Raw genomic sequence first — 18,195 nt, forward strand, 5'->3', positions numbered from 1 at the left:
CCTCTGTGGTTAGAGGTTGATTTGCAGTGTTGGTGCTGGCCAGGGCTCCCCAGCTTCTCCAAGAACAGCTCTCAGATGGATGTGTGCTCCCTCCTTCTCCATCCCAATTCTTCCCATGCTCTGTGCCAGGGGGGTGTGCAGGCTCTGCAGAGCTGCCGGCTGTACCATGGGGCTCAACAGCCTTCGCAGGAGGGGCTGGGGGAGGCACACCGAGGACAACAGTCCCTGCTACCCAGCCCATGTGCTTGCTTTTTGCAGTTCAGTCCTGGTAAAATGGATCTTTGTTTCAATGCACGCACAAGTCTCTGTATCCTTATCATAATAAAGACTTCTGAACTGATGCCAGAAAAGTTTTGTGCTGTTTTCCAGAAGACGGGAACTCTCCAGTACTGGGAATGGAGCCTCTGGCACTAAACATGGAAAAGTCCTGAGATGGGATTTCCTCTCTTGCCAGTTCCTTGCTGTTCTCCTGGGCTGGATATGAAGTTCCTGGTGGATTGGCAGCATCCTCTCCTGGCAGAGAAAGGCACTCTGGTCCACACCAAGCTCTGGGCACCTCACACAGGTGGACTTGCTCACCAGAAGGCTGCTAGTGCCCAAACCCCATCTTTTCTTGCTTTAGCTTTACTCTGACCTCCCCAGAACAGCCTGTCATCCCCTGTCATGCAGTTGATGGCTACAGTCCTCTGTCCTCATTTTCCTCTCTCTCCGTGAGGCAGCACCACCAGAATCACACCGGCACTAAACTCCCCCCAAAAAGTGAAGGATGGGGGGGCTGTGCCCCTGGTTCACAGGCCCACGTGCCTGCCTGCCTCTGCGTGCAGCCAGAGCTGTATGTCTGCCAAGGCAAACACGCTTGTCACGTTCATTTTCCTTTCACCACGCACTCCCCCAGTTTGCTCTTAGCTCTTACGGCTCTAAGATTCAACTCTCCTCAGAGTTTCCAATCTTCCTCTTGTAACAGTACAGCTAGAATTAAAGCAAAAGCACCAGGTGGAATCTTTCCATGGGCAGTTCTGGAGGGATTGGTTCCTTGCTGCCTGCAACTCCCTGCTGCGCAACCAAGGATGGGACGGGGATCACATCTGCATTCTTCTCACTTGCGCCACTGTGGCACAACACGCTCCTGCTTGCCCTCTTTCTCCCACCGCCTCAAGGTCTCTCTCCATCTTTGAACATCTGGGAGTGGGAAGCAGATGATCCATCCCAGATGTATTAGCTGCATTTTCCAAATTAAGTCTTTGTTTATTTCTTGCACTGTTTCTAAGACCTAATGTCTTATATCATTTGTTTCTGCTTTCATCAGTGTTTTTTAACATGTCAAAACTTAATATTGGCTTGAAACTTCATTACCATGTTGTTTTCCTAGAATGTAGTAAGAATTGTGTTAGGTCAGATCAGACATGCAGTGCATTGGCATTGGTCTCCAGCTGAGTGGTGTGTGAGGATTCAGATGGAGAGCTAGAAAAGGGACATGATCCTTCTAGTCATCAGTGGCATAGGAAATTTATGAGCAAACAATTACTTCTGGATCTGCATAACTAATAGCTGTAGCTGCCCCATTCTCTACGAGTTCATCCTATGCTCTTTTGCACTCATATAACTTTCAGCTTTGATGAGGTAATTTCAGTGTGTGCAAAACTATTTCCTTCTGTTTGATTTAAACCTGCTGCCTGATAACATGTTGCCTCCATCCCTACACGACAGAAAACACTGATCAATTCTCCAGGCCTAGTAGTGCGTGAGATTCGTTCTACACCCACCCCAGAGTTTGCTCATGGCTCCCTTTCAGGATTGAATGGTCTGGCATTTCTCTTTTCTGTTGTTTCTCACATCGGTTTTGATTGTCTCCATAGGAAAGTGAGAGCCTTTCTCATGTGTCCCTTGGCAGCACTGCAGCTCCAGCTCTGCCACTGCTGTACCAGGATACTCAAAACAGCCTGGGAAGGGTATGGGGAGGGTGAAAACAGACCAAACATGGGTGTTTGTGCTGTTTTACTATAGCCCTGCCTAGCACTCGCTGGCTGCCAAGTAACACTGGCTAGCGCTGGAACCCTGCCCACCTCTTTTGCATTGCCTTGGTCACTGAAAGCTGGGGAGAGAGCAGCTCCACAGGAACACAGCAGCCCTGAGAGCAGCGATGTGAAAGAAGCAAGGGCATTTCCCACTGCTGTATGAGCTACCAGCTCCAGAGAATACCACCAGATACAGCTTGCTGTAGAGATAAGAGCTGTCCTACCATACCCACGCTCACCTATGCCCCGCCAAAGCCTCAGCTACCTTTCCTTGGTTTCCTAAAGTGCTAGCAGAAGCTGGCACCCCAGCACTGCTTCTTGTCACCCGGTTAAAGATGGTGCAATGCCATTCCTGCTCGTGAAGGTGTGAGACTGGCTGACAAGCAGGGATATGGTGGGATGATTAACTGGGAGAAGGTATTAATATGGCCACTGCTGTCTTTATATACAGTATTTTTTTTCTCTCATATCTTCAAGAGACATTTGTTCAAAACCAGGACTTTTTTCTCTTTTTTGGGGGGGGAGAAATGACTGAGAGGAGGGTACTGTGCAGATGAGGCAGAAAACCAAGCAGGCGCAGGGACAAGGAGAGAAAGAACCGTTATGGTGGACTGTGACAGAATAAAGTTGGAAGTAGGAAAGTCTGAGTAAGCCAAGGCAGGAGCAGGCAAGCCATGTGCTTTGCCCACCAACCTGCACTGTTTGTGTTAGATCCTATGAACAGGGCTCCCTGGTTTTACTGGTGCTCTTCATGGGAAACTGAGGCAGAAAGGTGATCGGTGGCCCAAGCAGATGTGGAGGACAGGTAGGAAAGCAGCAGTGCTGGGCAGCACTGGTAGAGAATGCTTTGTTGGGGGAAGAGGCAGCTACAGCAATCCTTGTCATTAGAGCAGTGCAGTGTGGATCCATGTCAAGGCTGCAGGGAAGGCGGGATGTTTAGCATGGCACTGAGTATTCTGAGAATCCCATTGCTGATGGCAAGAGGAGCTCCTTTCTAGTGTGAGCCGGGCAGAGCAGCATGGCACACTCATGTTAGCAAAGGGAGCTTCTCTCCTCACATGTCCAGCTATGGCAGTAAATCTTTTGGCTGCTTGTGCTCATGTTTGGGTTCTGTGTCAGGGATGTCCTAATACAGATGTTTTCCAGAGCCACTAAGCTGCTGGAGTTGTAGCCCCACGGGGTAAGGCTGCAGAGCAAGGCTGCCCCTGAGAGGAGCACAGGGACCTCGAGGTGACGGAGAGGAACAAGCTTCCCCCAAATCCAGAAACAGCCTGTAATTTCTTAACAGACAGTCGAGCATTTTCATCTGCCCTTAAGCTGTTGAGCTCTCTTCTGCTGATAGTTGTCCAGTGCCTGTTGGAGCTCAGTATCCCAGCACACAGCAGGGTGAGACCAGACCTCCGAGCAGAGCTCTCCGTGCTGGAACCTGCACAGCAGACGACTTTAGCCTCAAAACGCTACGTTGCCCTGTCCTCCCCCTGCAACATACTGGCTCGGCTGCTTGGGTAGGCAGCTGTGGGGAGGGCGATGCTGTCCCTGCCTCCGTTTGCCCCGGAGCAGCGGGACTGCCTGGGCAGAGGAGCCGGCTGCGATCCCTCCCTCTGCTTCCCCAGGATGGGGCAGATGAGCGGGCGCGGCTCCGAGCTGGCGTCCGGGACCCACGGAGGAGCGGCGGGACCCGCCAGCGCCGGGCAGGGCTGCGGGAGCCGTGCGGACACCGGGGCCGCCCTGCCGCCATCCTCACCCCGCTCGGCTCGGGTCCCACGGAAGGGCTCGGCGACGGGCATTCCCCATCCGCCGCCCCCTCCGCACTCCCCCGCCCCGCCGCTTGTCCTGCTCTTGGCAGCCCCAGTACCCTCCGCAGCCAGTTTTCCAGCCCTGCGCTTCTTCTGCAGTGACAGCCAGCGGCTGCGGGGGCCTGTTTACAGTCCGGTTAATAAGTGAGCTGGAGCAGGGGGGGAACCTTCTCCGACGGCGGAGAGGGGGCTCGGCGGCGGGCGGGCGGGGGAGCATTCCTGTGCCGCGGGGCCCCGGCGAGCCCCGCTCCCGCCGCCCCCCGCCCGCAGGTGCAGGGGGCTGGCACTCGGAACTGGAAAGAGCTGGTTGGAGTTTGCACTTTAAGCTGCCGGCTGGGAAGGAGCCGGGGGCCCGGAGCTGGTGCGGGCGCGCAGCGCCGCGGGAGGATGACTCGGTGGCTGCGGTCCCTCGTGGGAGCGCTGCTCCTGCTCGAGGGAGCGGCCGCCCTCAGCTTCCTCCACCATCGCTATGAGGAGATGGTGCAGGCCCTGTTCCGCGTGCAGAGCCAGTGCCCCTACGTCACCCGCATCTACAGCATCGGCCGCAGCGTCGAGGGCCGACACCTCTACGTGCTGGAGTTCAGTGACTACCCAGGCATCCACGAGCCCCGTAAGTATGGGGGTTGGGGATGGTGGTTTGGAGAGGCCAGGCTTCGTCACCATGCTCCCTGCCATGCGGCACTGTCAAGGGTCTCTCCCTTTCGAGCCTGTACTCCAGGCAATGTCAGGCGGTGCCAGCTCCGGCAGGGACCCCCAGCCAGTCCAAGGACACCCATGAAAAGCCCACATGCATGCACCATGCTTCCGTGAGCCGCAGCGTGGCACAGGCGCGTACTTTGGACGGAGCTCTGGTTTTTCAGTGCAAGTTAACATGAGAACCCAGGCAAGTCCATCCCAGCACCCCACATGCCCTGCCATCCTCGCCTTCCCAAAACAGGGTTGTGCAGGCAGGGAGAGGCAGCGCCCACCTTTCACCTTTCACTGCTGGATAGTGGCAGGAGGGAAAAGTGCAGCCTTTCATCCTTCAGACCCCAGAGCGGGGGGCATCAAGTGTGGGACCACAGCAGAGTGGGTTCTGGGCTCCTCCATTCGCACCATCCCTGCAGGCTGTGCAGCCCCTGTGACAGGCCACTCTCGGGGATCTCTTGCCTGCTGCCACGTGGCCCTGCAGAGCCTTGGCAGCAATAGCCCCTTGAGCTGCTGCCTGTGCAGCATGGAAGACACGGCTGAGCCAGACCTTGCTGGCAGCCAGGTGCCTCTGAGGGGCCTAAGGGGTCCAGCCGGCTCTCTGGGATGGGGCTGTGCACACAGGACTCCTGCGCTTCCCCACCTCGTGCCCCTGGGCCGCAGACGCAGACAGGGCTCTGCCTGCTTTTTGCAGGATCCTTTGCTTTTTCGGATCCTGGCTGGTGTGGTTAAAAGCAGGGGCTGACAAGTCCAGGCAGCCATGTCACATGGAAAACAGCCAGCAGCACTGCAAGGGTGAGCAGGACCCATACCTCTGTCCCCCTCAATGGAGCAGCCCCCCCCAAGCCCCCCAACACCCCATGGCTTGCCCAAAGACACGCTGCACCGGGGGCACCCTGCTCCCCTCCTGCAGCTAGAGTATCACTTTCAGGGGTGCCAGGAGGTGGGATGGGAGGCTTCACACCCTGACCACCTCTGCATCAGCCCTGTTCCATACAGGGAAACCTGCACGGTGCTGAGGACACCTTGGGCACCTCCACAGTGCATCAGGGGCTGATTCAAAGCAAGAAGTGAGCAAAGGGCACTGGCAGTGCAATAGTGGATGTTAGACTTGCAGAAACACAGCAGAGCAGCTGGAAGGGTGGCAGGAGGTGACCGAGGTCTCCCCGCCTCAGGTAGCCAGCATGGACCTGTGGCCTTCCTCAGAGCCTGGGCCACGCTCAGACTGGCGCTTTCAGCTTGTAGCACGAAGACTTTAGGAAACTGTGGGCTCCCTTGAAGGCCACAGAAAGTAACTCCAGAAAGCCAGCTAGAGTTAGTGGGCTTACGTGTGGTAATTAGGGCTTGTGTGTCCACATGGATAGTGTTTAGGGGTCTGCATATCAAAAAAGGCTGACAAGTCCTGCTGCAGACTCCAACAAAGCAGAGAAGGAGAATCCCTGCTGAAAACTTAGTTTTTTTCTGTAAAAGCTGCACATATCCCCAGGACGTTTTTATAGCTTTTATAACTGGATTATCCAATTAAATCAGTCTCATGTCCCTGAAATTTAACCAGGTCAAAACATGCTGCCCACCTGTGGTGTCCTGCGCTGAAGCAGAGCGATTAAAAGATATGGAAAAGCAAAATCTTTTGCCAAAATTCTAATTTGTTTTAGAACCTGTCTTCAACATGTCTGGATACATTGTCTCCTCCACACACAGCAAAGGTGCATTTTGGAAGCAGCAGATGCCCAACATGGGGCTGTGGTGCCTTTTGCCCCATGGATCCTGACGGACACCATATGTGGCAGCAAGGCTGCACAGTGTCACTGTGAGTCTGATTGAGCACTGCTGGTGGCCAGAAATCTCACAGTACAATGGGAATCTCAAGCTCTGGCAAGCCAACATTTATAACAACACCCTATTTTTCCCTGAGCCTTTCATGTGAAAATCAGGCTTCCTTTCTAACTGAATTCCCCATGTCTCTTTCATCCTACCAGTGGTGACTCCAGCCTGCAATGGGACATTTTCTTTTCCTACAAGTAACTGCTTTAAAAGACCCCTTGGGAAAACATAACCCATTCCTCATGTGTGCTGCCTCTCTTTCAGCAGAGCAGCGAGTCCTGCTCCGGGCACTGCCTGCCTGTGGTCTCCAAGTCTGTATTTTGAGACCTCATTTTAGAAAAGACAGTGGCAAGAGACCTTTCTGTTCATACTGGAGCTGCCTGAGGGACAGTTTGATTCAACCCAGCTGCTGAGGGTTTCTTCAGGCTCTTGTTCCTGTCCTTTGAGGGTGAGGAAGCCCCTAAGCCTTTTCCTTTGAGGTAGGTAGAGGGGATGGGGAGAGGAAACCACTGCTGCCTCCCACTAGCACAGGAGTCAGGGCTGGCAGCCACGGACAGAGGCAAGTTCTAGTGAAAGAGCATGGCTTACCCTGAGCCAGAGATTGATTTTATCCTGCAGGGTAATGAAAAGCTCCTTCAAGCACGCAGAACAAGGAATGTGCCATGTAGGTGAGGGGCACTGAGAGCAAATAGTGAAGGGCAGAGGTGGAAGAAATGTCCCCTCCCCTGCCACCCACTGCAGAGCTGGGAGGCCCCGGCACCCCAGAACAGCAGCAATATTGCCCGTGCTCCCTGGTTCCTATGTGCTGCCTCTTCCCAGCCTGTGACCAGAGCAGCTGCAAGCACATCCTCTTGTGCTCTCCGAAGGCAAGCAGCAACCCAGTGGAAAGCCTGGGCTGTGGCAAAATGGAGGGGAGCCCATATGGGCACTGTGCCACTCTTCCTCACTGATGTTTGCATTTTCCAAGGGAAAGGGCCACTTCACAGCATTTATTGGGGGTCCCCTGGGCTTACGTGTGCTCCCTGCAGTAGGAATTGACTCCTCCCCCCATCCCAGTCCTGATTATTGGTGTCATTCTCTTGCTGTCTCCAGTGGAGCCTGAGTTCAAGTATGTTGGGAACATGCATGGGAACGAGGTGCTGGGCCGTGAGCTGCTGCTGCAGCTCTCCGAGTTCCTGTGCGAGGAGTACCGCTGGGGCAACGAGCGGATCACCCGCCTCATCCACGACACACGCATCCACATCATGCCCTCCATGAACCCCGACGGGTACGAAGTGGCTGCCAAGCAGGTACCAGGCAGCGATCACGTCCTCCAGCCGGGTAGGGGCAGAAAGCCCTTCAAATCCCTGTGGGATCCCCTTCCTTCACTGTGGCTATGGGGAGGGGGCATCCTTGCTCTCCATGCCCTGCCAAATGTGTTCCACCCAGTCAGCGTCACTGCTTCTCACTGCTCATGGCAAGGGCTCTGTGTCCCACCACAAGTAGCCCTGGCAGGTGATGGAGGAGGCTTCCTTCACCTGACTCACCAGGAGTTCTTTGTCACGGGAGGGTCACTGTGAATTTCCTGCCCCAGGCTGAGGAAGTGGCAGCTGAATGCCACTGTCATGAGCAGGCAAAGACGGATGGGACAGGGGAGAAGCCCTCTAACCCTCCTTCTGAAGGCTCATCCATGCTTTTGCACTGCTAGACCTCATGGAGGTATTTTATTCATGAGTCCTTCAGTTGAAGCAAGTTGAAATCATTTATTTGGCTTGTGCCTTGCTCTGTCACCCTGGAAAATTAAGATATTGTTACTGACTTTCCCTGTCAGTACCAATACTCTTTATTCTCCTACCAGCAATAACACAGAATCATAGAATCATAGAATAGTTAGGGTTGGAAAGGACCTTAAGATCATCCAGTTCCAACCCCCCTGCCATGGGCAGGGACACCTCACACTAAACCATCTCACTCAAGGCTTTGTCCAACCTGACCTTGAACACTGCCAGGGATGGAGCATTCACAACCTCCCTGGGCAACCTGTTCCAGTGCCTCACCACCCTCACAGGAAAGAATTTCTTCCTTATATCCAATCTAAACTTCCCCTGTTTAAGTTTGCCCGTTACCCCTTGTCCTGTCACTACAGTCCCTAATGAAGAGTCCCTTCCCAGCATGCATGTTATGACTCAAAGGCGCTGGTGCACCATTAGGATGGCCAGTCCCCATTGTCCTGACACCCACCCTGTACTCACACCCGTGATGCACCTGTGCTCCACAGGGCCCAGACAGCAATGGATACTTGACAGGGAGGAACAACGCCAACGGAGTGGACTTGAATCGCAACTTCCCTGACCTCAACACATTCATGTACTACAGTGGGGAAATCAGTGGGCCAAATCACCACATCCCACTGCCTGACAACTGGAAAAGCCAGGTACTGGTCTGAAACGTTGTGAGGGTCACAGCATCCTCTTAGAGGGGCTCAGCATGCAAGCAAGCACACTGTCCTTTGGCTTGCACAGTGCTTGTCTCCTCCATGCCTTCTGCATGTGGAGAAATGATGTAATCCTGTCCCCTATCCCAGCTCGCACCTCTGCCAGGAGAGGCTGGCACCACGGCCAGCTTGGGGAGAAGGCTGAAACGCAAAGGGCAGTGGAAGTGGCACATGCTGGCTAATGCCTGTGCCTCAGGTTTTGGTGCTGTACTGGGAGGTGTAACAAGGTATGCACAGGAGGAGCCTGCTCTGTATATCAGAGAATGCAGGAAACTGCAAGGGCTGAAGCAGGCACATTGCAGGTCAGGGTCTGATGTGACCAATCACACCACAGCCCAGCATGGAGCAGCAGCTGGCCCAGAGGTAGCTGAGCTCTTCTCCCTGTTCCCATCCCTCTTCTCCTCACAGGTGGAGCCAGAGACACTGGCTGTGATCCAGTGGATCAGCAGCTACAACTTTGTGCTTTCCGCCAATCTGCACGGTGGAGCAGTGGTGGCAAATTACCCCTATGACAAGTCTCAGGACCAGCGGTTCAGGAGCCACCGGCGCACGGTCAACACTCCCACTCCTGATGACAAGTTGTTTCAGAAGGTGAGCATGGCCCTGGTGTGTGTGAGCATTCCTGCAGCCCTGCCAGGGTGCAGTATGTGAGAGCTGGCTGGGAATCTCTGCTCACTGCCTCATGCAGGAGCTGAGCCAAGAAACGTGTTGGAAATAACCATTTGCAGACTACAGCATTTCTGCCAGCCACCAGCTCATGAGCCAGGTCCTACCACACGGACAAGTCAGTCTTAACCCTCGGGAGCCCTTTTCTTTGTGCCATGCCTGGTTTACCCATAACTCCAGTACCATCAGTGCCACCCCACTCTCCCAGAGCTGAAGCCTGCTCCCAGCTTTGCCACACCATCATAGCATGCATATATTTGGGTTTTTTTTTCCTAGAGCAGTGGCAGGGTCTGGCTGGGGGTCTGCTGAGAGCAGCATAAGGGAGGTGAGTGCCCACCTGCAGAGGTTTGCAGATGGTAAAGAATAAGTAGAACAAAGAAAAGCACCGGGAGCAAAGGCAGACATCAGGGACTGTATGAGTCTGTGTTGCTGATCCTGCTAGCACTAGCTGAAGCCTGTGGTTTTTATCCATTGTTAAATGTCCCAGAAAACAGTGCCTTCCATCACTGCTTCCATTAGGAAATACCAGCACAAGAAAAAGCAAGTCTGTGTTAGAACAGTTAATGAGAAAAATAAGACTGAGCTGGAGTTCAGCCTTCTCTTGGAGGCTCAGGCTGTACCGGAGCTTGTCAGGACCTGCTGGGATCAGAGCTGCGCTCGGACCCAAATGTGTAGAGGGTGCAGTCTGGGGCCTAGGCTAATGATACCCACATAGCCTCAGAAGTCAGAAATGCAGTGAAATAACTGCTGTCCTGCTGACAGAACGAGATTACTCCAGCATCTGAACCATAATACAAGGATATAGGGTTTGCATCAGAAAATGTGAACACCAGTCTCTTTTAAACTGTATCTTACATAGAGGACAGGCTTTGGATGCAGTGGCCCAATTTTAGCCCTGCCTTCATGTCTAAAAATAAATAGCAATCTTAATAAGGGCAATAAACAAGCAGTTCCTAGAACCAGAAGTTGCCCAAACTATTTCCTAATCCAAATTCCCCTGATATATCTGGTATTTGCATCAGAACTAATACTGGTTCGTTTTCCTCACATATCTTCTCCCTCTGGTAGTGCCATTTGCTGTGTGGGGGCCAGCTGAGCGCCCTTGCGTGGGCCCAGTGCCCTCCACTCCCGCTTGTCTTTTAGGGAGTAGGGCAGAAGCTGTCTGTGCCATCAACAAGCCTCCAGCTCTCCAGATTTCTGTTCCTCCTCCTCCACCTTCATCTGCCTACATTTTGTAGAGGTCCTGGCCACCTCGTGTTGTGTTTCACAGCAGTAAAATGCAGGAGCTGTCTCCTATCTGACTTCTCTCCGATGCTCCCAAGCAAAGCCTGTGCAGGAGGAAGGATGTTTTGCCCATAGCCAGCCAGGATCCCCAGCTGCATGGGGCTGGAGAGTTGACCACAGCTGCTCTCTCTCTAGCTGGCCAAGACCTACTCGTATGCCCATGGCTGGATGCATCGTGGCTGGAACTGTGGGGACTACTTTGCTGATGGCATCACGAATGGGGCATCCTGGTACTCTCTCAGCAAAGGTAAGGGCTGAGCATCTGAGCACCATCTGCAGCAAGGGGCTGAGCTGAGAAGTGGTGAAGGGGTAGATGAGAAACCCCAGGAACATAAGGATGGGTTGGGGAGGGGCTGTGATGATAGCACTGTGCCCATTCACTAGACACCATTCTGGTATTTGCATCTCAGACTGGGAAATGGCTTGGGAGGGTGGGAGGTGGCTTGGGAAGGAGCCACAGAAATAGCTGAGGGCTGCAGAGACCTGCTGTGTACTGCACAATGAAGAAAGCAGAAGGCTTTAGTCATGCTGTCATGGAGGAAGGAGGCTGCACCTGTGGAATGAAGAGGAAGAGCTGAACAATTAACAGTTCTGGCTGAAGACAGACAGAAGCCAGGGTGCCTGGGACACAGGACTGGAGAGGGAAGGCGGCTTTGCATTCCCCTGCACACAGGCTTTTCTTTTCCAGGTATGCAGGACTTCAATTACCTCTACACCAACTGCTTTGAAATCACCCTGGAGTTGAGCTGCAATAAGTTCCCCCCTGAAGAGGACCTGGAGCGGCAGTGGATGGCCAACCGGGAGGCCCTTGTTGCTTTCATTGAAGAGGTAAGGGGGCACTCCAGAAACCTGCACACTTGTCCTGCAGGCCTCCATGGGCTCTGGTGGTAGGAGACCAGTAGGCACCAGGGGTGGAAGGGAGGTGGCCATGGAGCTCACTGGGTGCTCTTGTTGGTGGCCTTTGTGGAGGCTGTTGTGTCATAGACTGGCTCTGCTGGGGAGAACCAGGAGAGCCAAGGGTATGGGGAAAAGTAGGGTTGTCTCCAGAGCTATGCCTTCCTCCAATGTACCTCTACCAAAGTACCCTCTTTAATAAAGGGGATTCTTTGACCCAGCAGTCTGTCTCCCTCCCTGCAGGTTCACCAGGGCATCAAAGGGATGGTGTCAGACGAGAACAACAACGGCATTGCAGGAGCAGTGATTTCCGTTCAGGGAATCAGCCATGATATCACCTCTGGTGGGTTGTCGGTCCCCTTGCATGCTCTCCCTTTTGGATTCAGCTTCTTGGAGGCTACCTGGGTACGTGGGAGGATGTTAGCAGGCGAGGCTGTATGTGTGGCCAGCATGGTTTGCGTCCCAAACACACTAGCTATGAGAAATGTGTCTGTGCAATCTGAACTAGCAGGAGCTTAGGAAAATTTAGGAAAGAAAAAGGTGAGAACTAAAATGTAAACCTTATTGTAAAGGACTTCAGAAAGTAAGATCCTGTTTTATCTGAGAGAGAGAAGAAAAGGCATTTGTATATAACCAAAGAGAAGACTGAAGGAATAATCTACTCAATTATTTATCTACAAAGGACTAAATAGCTGATAGCAAAGGGCACGATAGCAGAACAAGATGAAAGACTGAAAGTTCAAGCCAGACAAATTTAGACTGAGAATGAAGTGCCACTTGAGCTTATCCAAGTTGTAGTGGTTTCTCCTTTGCTGGCCTATTTTAACCTCCTTTTCATAAACACCCTTCTCCAACTGGACCAGGCATTACAGACTGGCTACAGAAAATAGCCAATATTCCAGCTCTTCAGAGGTCAGACTATGAAATCATCAAAACTCCTGGCCGTAGGTCTGTGACTCAGTAACACTAATATTTGGCACTTATTATGCCAGCCTGCATAGGAAAGGGCAGAGTGCAAGAGATCACAAAATCACAATGTGCTGGATTCAAGTTTGAAGGTATACCTATAAACAGGACAGAATCACAGAGGTGCTGCCTGCAAGAGCCCTCTGGGTCTCCTCTACAGCCCCCTGTAGAGGATTTTCCCCCCTCTTGGCTCTGATCAGACATTGCTCCCTCCAGCTGATTCTCACTGATCCCCAAGGATGGAGATTTCACAGCCTTTCTGCTGTCCTGTGCCAGGGATGCACCACCTTCACAGGTTCACCCTGAAGCTCCCAAGCTGCCATCTGTGGCCGCTGCTCTCTCTGTGTTGCCTGGCACTACTCAGAGGGGTTTGGCCCCAGCACCTTCAAGGAGCTGCCAGCTGTGAGCAGATCCCCTGTGCCTCCTCCCCGCCAGCCTGAGCCCACCCATCTCCCGCAGCTCTGCCTGTGGGGCCTGAGCTCTCCCTGTGGGTCAGGAGCTCTGGTTCTCCCACATCTCTGTTGACCTGGGGTCACCAAAACTGGACACGGTTCCCAGGTGCAGCCCCCCTGGGAGTGAACAGAAGGGGAAAATCATTCCCTTTGACCTGTCAGCCACCTTCCCTCTTTTCCCTTGGAAGCCCCTGACTCAGGTGTCTCAGTCCTACCAGTTAGCCCCACCTAAGCCAAAATAACACAAGATGCCTGTTAGATTACTCGAATTTGCAAAACCCATCCAGTTCCATAGATGGGAATATACTCAAATTGTCAAATTAATCCATAATGGGCTGCTCCCTCACTGTTAACTGTTGACTGGCCCCTGTCCCTAACCACACCAGTACACGGACTGTCAAAGTGCTCCTGAGAGGTCCTTATGCAGGGAGAATCAGGTAGCAGCTGAGCTGATGAGCAATTAAAACCCTGCTGATAATCCAAATGAGGCAAAAATGTATATGACAGGTATTAGAGATTGTGTTATGTCAGACGGAAGCTGACTGGTGAGCTCTTAGATTTGTAGCCTCCCTGCACCGGCATGGCAAATGCTCCTGTATTGTCCCCTTTCATTTAGTTTTTATATGTAGACTGACCTCTACTCCTTGGCATTAATGAGACATCACTTGCAGTCTACCAGTATGAATCCAGCCTTGCAGTAGCCAGCAGATTTGGAAGTAAGGCAAAAAATTCCCTGGGTTTTGAAGGCTGCACATCCTCGGGGAAGTACACTTGGCAAGACCTACTGGACTACCTCTTGCACTGCTCCTTGTACATCTTGAGTGCTTTCTCTTCCCATCTTGTGTTCCAGGTAATACAGGGGATTATTTCCGGCTGCTGCTGCCTGGCACTTACACTGTCACGGCCTCTGCAGAGGGATACCAGCCCCAGACAATCACAACAACCGTGGGCCCAGCTGCACCTTCATTGGTGAGTCAGGCTGCATACTCACAAGGGAATCCCAAAATGTCTTCACCCCACAGAGAAAGAAATGTAGCAAATGATGTCTAGTGAGCAGTAGAGAAAGTAGATGGGATGAAGAGCATTTCCAGTGGCTACAGGGTGTCTTTGGCTGACACAGGGCTCTCTACAGCTCACAGAGAGGGACAGGGTGAAGGCAATGATGCCTTCCCAGTTCATTACTGAGGGTTCACAGCCTGCATTGGGCTGCTGTGCCAGCTCCTTGTCCTTTTGCTTCTTGGCCCTGCGGAGAGCCTCTGGCTGTCTGGAGCTCTTCAGCTCTTCTCCATCCCCTGTGTTCTTCAGGACATGATGATGTGGGGACAGCATCTGTTCCCTGAGGTTTTGCTATCCCTCTGGCTCTGTGGGTTTCAGTACTCTGCTGTCATCTCCATCCTGCCCAGGACAAAACACGCTACCAGACTGGTAGCAAGAGGCTGAAATCTGCCTTTCTTTCTGCCAAGAGCAACCAAGATAGGTAGAACCTGGTGCAAAGAAAGAACAGTCAAGCACCTCTGGGAGAAGTGCTCTTGACACCATGTGGCCCCTAAAGTGCCTTTCTGAGGGCAGACAGGATAACTAGAAATTGGTTATTAAAACAGTGGATGGTGATTCCTGCCACCTTGTGAATGTGGTGGCACCATGGATGTAGCCTTCTCTAAGGGCCAGCAAGAACCCCACGACTGCAGCATCCTGGCACATCTTTTGCTTCACTACATGTACACTGGTCAGGCTCTGCTGTAAATACACTGCGGTGGTTCTCGCACCCTCTGTCTCTTCATCCCACCCTACCCAGCCTCTGAAGTTCTTCCAGGGCTGCCCTTTTCTCAGGACTAGAAACCTTCTAATTTTCATCTTAAATTTATTTATGGTCAGCTTGTCCCTGTTTGTTCTTATGCCAATGTTGTGCTTTAAATAGTTCCTCTTCTTCCCTGGTATTTATTCCCTGATGTATATATAGGGAGCTGTCAAGCACAGTCTCAGCCTTTGTTTTGCTAGGTTACGCACCCAGCTCTTTGGCTTTCCTTTTTGAACTGATTTTCCTTTTATCATGTTACTGTAGAAGACTGGTTTGTCCTCTGATGGTCTGATTTTTGCAGATCTCCCCTCACAGCAGCCCCCTTGTCCCCATTTCCTTCTGCCCCTGCTGCACCTTCCCTTCCCTACCAACTATTCACCCCATTCCTCCCCCAAGAAGCCCACACAGCCCCATCCCGTTTCACCTTTCTGTGTGGCCTCCCCATTCTGCGTTTATCTCATGCTGTGTCCTGCATGCTCCTTATCTCCCTCTCCCACCTGTATCTACTTGCATGGCTGTAATGGATGGAGGTTTCTTTCCTGGAATTTTTTTTGCTTGGATCTACTGGAAGCACTGGTTGCTGAAAGACTGATTAAGCAGGATTCAGCTAATGAGATGCAACTGAAAAAGGGCTAAACCATCCTGTCTATTAAATATTCACAGCAATGCTATTTCTCTACTCTCTGGTGAGAAAAGATGAATAAAGAGCATAGCTCAGTCTCTTGCCTTTCACAGCTCATCTTCCAAACAGTCCTACAACATCACATTGCCACAGGAGCATCTCTCTGCATAAGAAATGTGGCTGATTGTTAGTACATTTTCGGGGGGGGGGGGGGGGGAGGGGAATGTTTCCAGCTGATTTAAGAACTGAGTTCCCATTCTATCAGTACACTATTTGAAGCCCCTTACTGCTTATCTTGGCTCAAGAGTCAGCCTCTGAAGGCTAGCGGCAGGGGCAGGTCCTGCAGAGCCCTGAGCCAGCAGAGCACACACATGGTGTAACACAGTTAGTTTTGTTCTCTCTCCAGGTACATTTCCAGCTGAAACAAGATGTAGTGAGGAAGCCCCCGGAGCGTAAAAACTCAGGAACACGCATGAACAACAAAGCCCTTCACAAGAAGGTAGTGCCAAGAGCCACCCGCTGGGGGACCAGAAGATGAGGACAGCTCACTTGGCTGAGAGCTGGGGAAGCCATTTACATGAGGCCTGGATGATGACTCCAGCCAGTGAACTTTCCAACAGTCCAGCATGAAACCAGCCCAAATGATTAGGTTATTAAACAAGGAAGTATTTAATCCCTGAGCAAGTTGTGAACTCATTCAAAACAAAATGTGCCTGCACTGCGGTTCCCTGGGCAGTATGTAGCTGCTGAGCTCTCTTCTGACACTTGCTCATTTCAGAGAGCTGTGCTCCCTTCACTCCCAGACTTAGTTGCTACAGCCCATGTGAGATGCCCAGACTCTAGTGTATACCAGAGAGAATGAATCCAGGCCCTTGTCTTTGACTGCTGCACTCACAAGCTGGGCATGTGAGTCCTGGCACTAGCCCTCTGCGTGCCAGTGCCATGCTTCTCCCTCAGGTAACAATGCTTGCAGCTTGTAGACCCTGAAGTTAGGGGGAAGCCAGTTTTAAAGCAGTCAGTGATGTGACCAGCTCTGAACACAGTTTGTCCCACCCATAGCACAGCTATCACTGGTTGGCAATGCCACTAGTATAAATGCATCACTGGGAGGTAGTGGACCAAAGTCATCTCCTGGCTGATATTTATCTTGAGGTGTAGATGGGACTTTCTGGTAGCTGTTTTGATTATGTGTAGTCAGGCTGAAATGCTGGCAAAAGCCAAGGATTATCCCATCTCCTTATGTCTTCAGACCCAAACCAGATAGTTCACTAAAGGGTCTGCTCTAGGCAACACATACTGTTAGTCTGAGCACAGGAGCAACTAGGTAAGGCCTGACAACTGGTAGTAAGTAGAAGTGCAAGACAGCTAATATGATGTTCCCTTGAGACAAATACCTTAACCTTAGTCTTCTCAATATGCAACAAGAAAATGTCATGTATGATGCCAGTGAGTTGTAATTGAGTTAGGGAAGATGTGATCAGTGAGGTGGGGTACTACAGGCTGGGCCTTAAAATGCTGCTTAGGCTGTGTGGGCAGGTTTCGAGTGGAAGCAAGACTAGCAATGAAGCTGATTATTTCCATGGTAGAAATACCTTAATCAGGTAAAACCTTTCTAGCATTCTTCATAGAAAATAACACCAGAGGGATAAACAGTCCCACCCATGTGCCTGAGGTACTTGGCTGGTTATCCTCATCTTACCCACACAGCCCTCCATTGCACTGGCTCTTTCCGTGGCTCAAGCCTGTGCAAAAAGTGTCCCGTAGGCATCTCCTTGCTCCTCCTCTTTTGCAAACATCTCTTCATCATTTGTGAGCAGCCCCTACCACCTTACTGAATATGTAATACTCTGCACTCCATCCCTCACCATCACCTTCTCCTCTGTGTCTGCTACAAGATGCTAGTGGCATTTTCAGCCCTAGGAGCACCCACACTCTTGTAGCTCTGCCTGCTAACAGAAGCTGTTTCTTTGTCATGTCTGTTATTGGAAAGGCAGAGCAAACTGTCCTTCACACAGTATTTATACAGGCTATTGCAAAAAAGTGCCAGGAATGGTAATGCACTTAACCTTGGCTGTTAGGGATTTTGGTCTGCAGAAGCAAGTGTGTGCTGGAGACAGTGCCCAGTTCCATATTCACAAGAGAATTCACATTCTGTAGTTTTCTATCTTTTTGTGATGAAAGTGAAAAAAGATGGTGAGGCCAAGATCCTCAAACTTCTGTGTGGATTAACCCCTCATTCCCTGGCAAGCCCAGCAGCATCACTCCAGATCCTGGAGCCTCCTGTTTGAAGCCACGTGTCAGTGCACATTTGTCCAAAAAGATTTCCTGGTGGACATGCAGGCAGAATAAGGGAGGCCACCCTTCATCTCACAGCCTGGCCCCATGCAGCATGCAGAAGGGTTTGCTGTCATCACCTCTCCAACCCATATGCAGGAAGATACTGCTGCCTCCAGCCATGGTACTAGCTCAGCTGCTGAGCTAACCACTCACCTCTGAGGATGTGTGTGAAGCTGAGAGCAAGGAAAGGGCTCCCAGGGAGCAGCCCTCAATTGGGTATTTCAGCTGGGCAGTCCCTGGCCAGGGTGATGCTCAGCCCGCACAGAGCTGCCCATGCCATCAGCATCACAAGCCGTCGCCTTGCTGAGGCTGCTGGCTGCAGGGTGCTCTCATGTTGCCCTCTTGTGGTCCTAGAAAATGCAGAACCATCTCAATTCCCTT

General features: G+C 52.0%; 1 protein-coding gene across 2 annotated transcripts; it reads left to right on the forward strand.

Annotated features, from left to right (window-relative positions):
• Positions 1-4,003: 4,003 nt before the first annotated feature.
• On the forward strand, positions 4,004-16,157 carry CPN1 (carboxypeptidase N subunit 1). 2 transcript variants are annotated; one of them, XM_061372403.1, is made up of 10 exons: positions 4,004-4,421; positions 7,415-7,611; positions 8,580-8,735; positions 9,204-9,386; positions 10,881-10,992; positions 11,434-11,573; positions 11,883-11,982; positions 13,908-14,026; positions 14,363-14,534; positions 15,884-16,011. In XM_061372403.1, the coding sequence occupies exons 1-9, from the start codon at positions 4,199-4,201 to the stop codon at positions 14,495-14,497; spliced, it is 1,365 nt and encodes a 454-aa protein (XP_061228387.1). In that variant the 5' UTR covers positions 4,004-4,198; the 3' UTR covers positions 14,498-14,534; positions 15,884-16,011. The 2 variants fall into 2 exon arrangements, with proteins under 2 accessions (XP_061228387.1, XP_061228388.1); XM_061372404.1 differs by lacking the exon at positions 14,363-14,534 and having other exon boundaries at positions 4,009-4,421; positions 15,884-16,157.
• The last annotated feature ends 2,038 nt before the right edge of the window (positions 16,158-18,195 follow it).

This window comes from Neopsephotus bourkii, unplaced genomic scaffold (assembly GCF_033783945.1).
Source record: "Neopsephotus bourkii isolate Nb327-2 ecotype Australia unplaced genomic scaffold, CSIRO-AGI_Nbou_v1 NB_1615, whole genome shotgun sequence".
In the NCBI taxonomy this organism is placed as follows: Eukaryota; Metazoa; Chordata; class Aves; order Psittaciformes; family Psittacidae; genus Neopsephotus; species Neopsephotus bourkii.